Below are 6031 nucleotides of genomic sequence, written 5' to 3' on the forward strand. Positions count from 1 at the left end.
ATGATTTCAAATTTTCAACATTGTTCACACTGATCTAATTAACTTATACTGTGACAATCAATCTACCTTGTACATTGTTACGTATTTAGTGTTTCAAGAGCGGACTAAGCACCTTGAAGTCGACTACCATATTGTGTGAGAAAGGCTGATGCTAGAGTGTTAAAGCTACTTCCGATCACTTCTTCCAACCAAACAGCTGACCTACTCACAAAGGCCTTGCTGCCTGGTCCTTTTGCTTCCATGGTGTTCATGTTGGGTATGCTTGATTTTCATACCCCACTTGAGGGAGGATCTGGACAGTATTCAAGTGATGTGATGAGTAATGTGATTCTAAAGGAGATTAATGAAGATTTTGCAGCAACTAGCTACAACTTGAAGGAGGAGGATGAAGATAGTATTAAATAATTTACATAAATTATAGCTAATAGCTAGTGGTATATTGTTTTGGTTTAGTAATGCTGATTCAGCATAGCATTAGTAGTGTTAGTTAGTTAGACTAAGTTAATTAGGTAGTGATATAAATAGTTGGTTACCATTATATAACTGTACAATTTTTCATTCTCTATTCTGCATTATAATGAGAAAGACCACTTTCTCCCAATATATCTCCAAACTTCTCCGAGCTTATTCTTCTTGTTCTCTTTTTCTTTATCCTCAATTAAGACCATGATCACAATTCCTTCAATAACCACCAAAGTTTGCTTGTTTTATGTTAATTAATAGTATGCTAGTACATGATTCAATCGATAAGGTGAGGATCTTACAAGTTACAACATAAAGTATTTGTGTACTATTTATTATAGAAGTGTTGAAAATGCAGAAAAGAAAATGTGAAAGCATATATTAAAACAGAAAAATACTATTTGTATATTAAAATCAACTACTAAAATTAACTATTATGTATTTATATATAAATACATGTGTTATTTAATTCATTCTAATATATATTTTGTATTCCAATATGTATTTTATACTAATAGTTAATTTTAGTAACTAATTTTAATATACGCCTAGCATAGTTGAAACAGAAGAGGGTTAAATCCAAGCAGGATTCTTGAGTGGTTCAACAACAGCTTTGATCTGAAGGTAGTTGTTGAGACTGTAGATTCCTTTCTCCCTCCCAATGCCACTCATCTTGTAGCCTCCAAAGGGAATGGCAGCGTCGAATACATCGAAACAGTTGATCCAAACCGTTCCAACTCTCAGTGCCCTCATCAATGTGTTTGCTGTGTGTACGTTCTTTGTGAACACTCCTGCTGCTAGTCCATATCGTGTTGCATTTGCTCTCTTTATTACTTCTTCAATGTCCCTACTCATGTTTTTTTTAATCACATCAACCACGTACACTTTCATTATTCTACAACTTGTTCTTTATTTATTTACAACCATATTATATACTTACAAAGAATCAGCCACCAATCAACTACCATATAAAAATATATATTTCGAAAATATCTTATTACAAATAGATTTTTTGATTTTTTTTTTTATTTTTACCAGATGAACGAAATTTGTCGATAATTTTAATAAAAAAATGTTTTAAAATCTATTTGTAATTGACTTTTTCCTGGTGTTTATAAAAAAAATTTGATTAGCAAGTGAATAGAGATAGATATTTAATGTTTATGAAAAATTTGATTATGAAAATGTTTGATTATTCTAACGATAGATTATTTTATAAAAAAAATTGTGTAAAATATATATAAATATATAAAAAAGATATGATAACTGATGTAATAGTTAATTTTTTATATTTATAAAATATTATTTTATTACATATTGAACTTACTTGAATTTCAAGATGGACTGAACCGGCCCGAATATTTCGTCTTTGGCTATCAGCATATCGTCCTAATGATTAGCATATTTAGGTTATGAGTCTTAATGTACAACAATACAAGTCACTTGTGCCAATACAAAACAAAACAAAACAAAAGAATACCTTAACATTGGAGAAAACAGTTGGCTCGATGAAGAAGCCTTTTGAGCCCAATCGCTGACCCCCACATTCAAGGGTAGCATTGCTTTCAATTCCAGATCTTATGTACCTAAGCACTTTCTCAAATTGTTCTGTGTCAATCTGAGATTTGAATTTCACTCAGTTAATTACATGCATCAGAGTCAGCTATTCTAAAAATAGAGTGAATTGATTAAAACAGAGAGCATGCAGCACCTGAGGGCCTTGTTCAACACCCTTCTTGAATGGATCACCAACAACGCGTCTCAAAGCACGTTTCTTTGACTTCTCCAAGAACTCATCATAGATACGCTCATGTACAAAGGTTCGAGACCCAGCACAGCAACATTGTCCCTACAGATCAAGATTATATTACATAGACACCATAAACATAGACATATTAGAATTCACCTATATATTTATACGTACCTGATTAAAGAAGAGAGCAAAGTGTGCTTGTTCAACAGCGTGGTCAACATCAGCATCATGACACACAATAAAAGGTGATTTGCCTCCTAACTCCAATGTCACAGGCTTCAGATTGCTTCTTGCAGCCAATTCAAGCACAATTTTTCCAGTGTCTGTTGATCCAGTAAATGCTAGCTGCAACAAGTAATAAATACGTGCTTTAACATTATTGTCTATGATTTATGGCTGCCGTATTAGGAATGTTAAAACAAACAAATCTTCAACCTTGTCAACGTCCATGTGACTTGCAAGAGCTGCACCAGCAGTTGGGCCAAATCCAGAAACTATATTCAGAACACCTGGTGGAAGACCAGCCTGCCAAAGGAAGGAAAATTCAGGGTAAACCATGGACTCTCTTTTTTTAAATATATATACATCTTTTGTTTTGGTGACTATAAATATATCTGTTATTGTTTAGGTTTATTAAAAATTTAATTTATAAAAAAATTATTCAAATATATTTGTATGTTAAGTACAATAATGTACCAAATTGACCGCAACTACTGCTATTTATACAAATAAGAGAAAATAAAATTATTAAAGTATAATTGGTAAAGTATAATTTTTGTTCTTAAAATTTGTTAAAAATTTTAAAAATATTTTTTAAATTTTATTTTATTTTAATTTTATCTTAAAATTTTTTTATTTATATCAAATATATTTTTTGTGGCTAATTTTTCAAAAAAATTAGAATCAATTTAGTAACAATTTCATAATAATAACTTTTAACACATGCAAATCAAACATAATTATTATGTATTATTGTTGGATTAGTCCTAAATTTTCTAAAAATTTAACTGTTAGGGATATATTTGATGCAAATAAAAAATTTTAAAAACAAAATTAAAATAAAATAAAATTTAAAAATATTTTTAAAATTTTTTTAAAAATTTAAAAAATATATAATTTATCCTCTCTCTATATATATTTATATATATTATTTATACCATATGACAATAGGACATCTGTGGGGGTCAAAGACAGATCAGAACAAATATATAGATAAAAATATTTTTTTATTTTAAAATATAAGTTGCAAATATTCTATACATGCAAAAAGTTGGAGACAATTAAGATATAGATAAAGACATCACTCATATTTTGTTGTTTTTATGTTATGATTGTACCATTTATCTACAGACATTTATTAAGAATGAATGTGTTAGCTAACATAGTGTTTTACGACTTAAAAAGTTTATTTCAGGGTAAAAAAATTTAACCATTAAATTAATTATATATTTTTATATAAAAAGTTTTTTGAAAACTAAAATTACACAATTAATATGATAGTCCATATTTAACATTAAAAAATATTTAAAATTTTTAAATATAAGAACATTTAAAATTTAATTAAAAAAATCCAAAATCTAAACTCAACAAAATATATTGGCTAAATTAATTACTGTAGTATTGGTTTCCTCCTAACAGCTAGCTTTACTCTTATATATATTTACACGTATCTTGTTTCATATATTTTTAATATATATACCTACAAAAAATAAACTACTAAATTAATATGTATTTATATATATTACATGTATTATTTTATATAGTTTTAATATATATTTTAAAAAAGTTATAACTCCATTTTCATTTTTGATAATACCACTTCACATACAATTTTTTTATATTATTGTATGGTGAGATAAATTTGTAAAAAACAAATAGCATTTTTAAAATAAGAATCACAATATCTATTTCCTACATTTTATATTCTAACCTATATATTCTATATTCTGCCAATATTTTTAGTAAACTGTAGAGTTTCCTAAACAGAGGTTCAAATAAATATGTAGTTGGTTAGGTGTGTGAATTTGACCTCATGAAAGAGTTTAGCCACATAAAGAGCGGTGAGGGGTGTTTGCTCAGCAGTCTTCAAAATGACAGTGTTACCACAAGCCAGAGCTGGACCAACTTTCCAAGCAAACATAATTAGAGGAAAATTCCAAGGTATGATTTGTCCTGCAACCCCAATTGGTTCATGCAATGTTTGCACGTGATATTTTCCATCAGCCGGTACAGTCATCCCGTGAATTTTATCAGCCCAACCTGCCCAACAACAATACATTCTTCTTTCTCATACTTAATGTTCTTACCACAAAATTAATACACAGTATTGTTAACTAATATAAGTAACTGATCTAATACCAGCATAGTAGTGGAACAAACGCACAAACAATGGCAATTCGTCGTTGAAAGATTGCTCATAAGGCTTTCCATTGTTCCATGTCTCTAGAGCTGCAAGCTCTTTACTATGCTTCTCCACCAAATCAGCAAACCGCAGCAATATCCGACACCTTTCCTGAACAAATTAAACGGTGTAGTAATCAATATATCAACTGAGAAATAAGTTTTCCTTCTTGCTATAATAAGAACAAGGAAGGAAGGAAGGAATGGTTTACATAAGCAGTCATTTTAGGCCAGGGTCCTTCATCAAAGGCCTTTCGTGCTGCTGCGACGGCGCGGTTGATATCTTCGGCGTCTCCTTCAGCTACTTGAGCTATAACTTCCCCTGTGCGCGGGTCATAGGTTGGAAAAGTCTTCCCTGGTAATACCAAACAAACAAAATAAAATGGTAGTGAAATTACTTATTTCAAAAATTCAAATTATTAGTTGAAAATTTAGAAATATGTGAATGTTTATAAAATAAAATTTTGTTAAATGTGGAAAGCTAAGTAAAGAAATTAAAGTAGATAGATAGAGTGAGAGACCTGATGCAGAATCCACAAACTTGCCATCTATGAGATGCTGAGTGTAATTGATTTGAACTTGTGGAATAATCACTTCATCAACCGCTGCAGCTGTGCTAAACCTCTTCAGTTTTCTGCACCCTCCGCCAGAGTTTCTTCCTGTTGGAAAATACGAACAAAACAGTAACCGCTGCTTTTCGCATAAACACCTTACAATACAAATTAAGCGGAAATAATAACAACTAACAGATTCTCTTATTGAATCTAGAACCACTTATTTAAAGTAACAAAACTCCCTGCAGTTAAAGTTTCTAATTATAACTGAATTAACTTAGTAACAGTACCGAGTGAGTGAAGAAAAGAGTCAGCTCCAGAAGCAGCAGAAAGGGAGCGTGAGAGAAGCCATGAAAGTCTGCGAGCGGCCATTGGCAAAGCAATTATCTCTCAAAGACAAATGATTTTGTTGTTGTTTTTGCTACCTTACTCTGCTTCTTGTTTCTTGTTTCTAGTTCTCAAAAGAAGAAGATGACGATGATAATAAATAAATGAAACAGATTGAAAGCTAAGGTACAAATGGTGGCACGATATGTATCGGTAGGTCGCTATTACCGATAACAAAAGGAAAGCAATGGAGTAACTGTCGTTTTGTGCACTTTGCCCAAATTTGTGTGGTTTGAAATAAAATGTCATTCTTATGAGTGATAATTCCCATTAACGTCTCAACGTGGAAAAGAATGACTAACATACCATAGTAGATGAAACAACCACTCATAAAGTAGTTAGAACATTATTAACATCCATGGGTTACTTCAAGTGTAATGTAAATGTTTTCGGGTTAAATGGAATACGTATTTAATTAAGAGAAGGTATGGGGAGGCAGGGAGCCAATAGTTTTTGTGCACAATGTTAACAATGA

The 6031-nt window shown here is 30.9% G+C and overlaps 1 protein-coding gene across 1 annotated transcript; it reads right to left on the minus strand.

Annotated features, from left to right (window-relative positions):
- Positions 1-843: 843 nt before the first annotated feature.
- Positions 844-5775, minus strand: LOC107632337 (aldehyde dehydrogenase family 2 member B4, mitochondrial). Its single transcript, XM_016336033.3, has 11 exons — positions 5460-5775; positions 5137-5274; positions 4828-4970; positions 4574-4727; positions 4245-4474; positions 2651-2740; positions 2387-2560; positions 2174-2311; positions 1943-2080; positions 1790-1851; positions 844-1309 (listed from the first exon to the last, which is right to left on the minus strand). The coding sequence occupies exons 1-11, from the start codon at positions 5539-5541 to the stop codon at positions 1036-1038; spliced, it is 1623 nt and encodes a 540-aa protein (XP_016191519.1). The 5' UTR covers positions 5542-5775; the 3' UTR covers positions 844-1035.
- Positions 5776-6031: the final 256 nt, after the last annotated feature.

The sequence above is a fragment of the Arachis ipaensis genome, chromosome B1 (assembly GCF_059453495.1).
Source record: "Arachis ipaensis isolate K30076 ecotype BB chromosome B1, ASM5945349v1, whole genome shotgun sequence".
Lineage (NCBI taxonomy): Eukaryota > Viridiplantae > Streptophyta > Magnoliopsida > Fabales > Fabaceae > Arachis > Arachis ipaensis.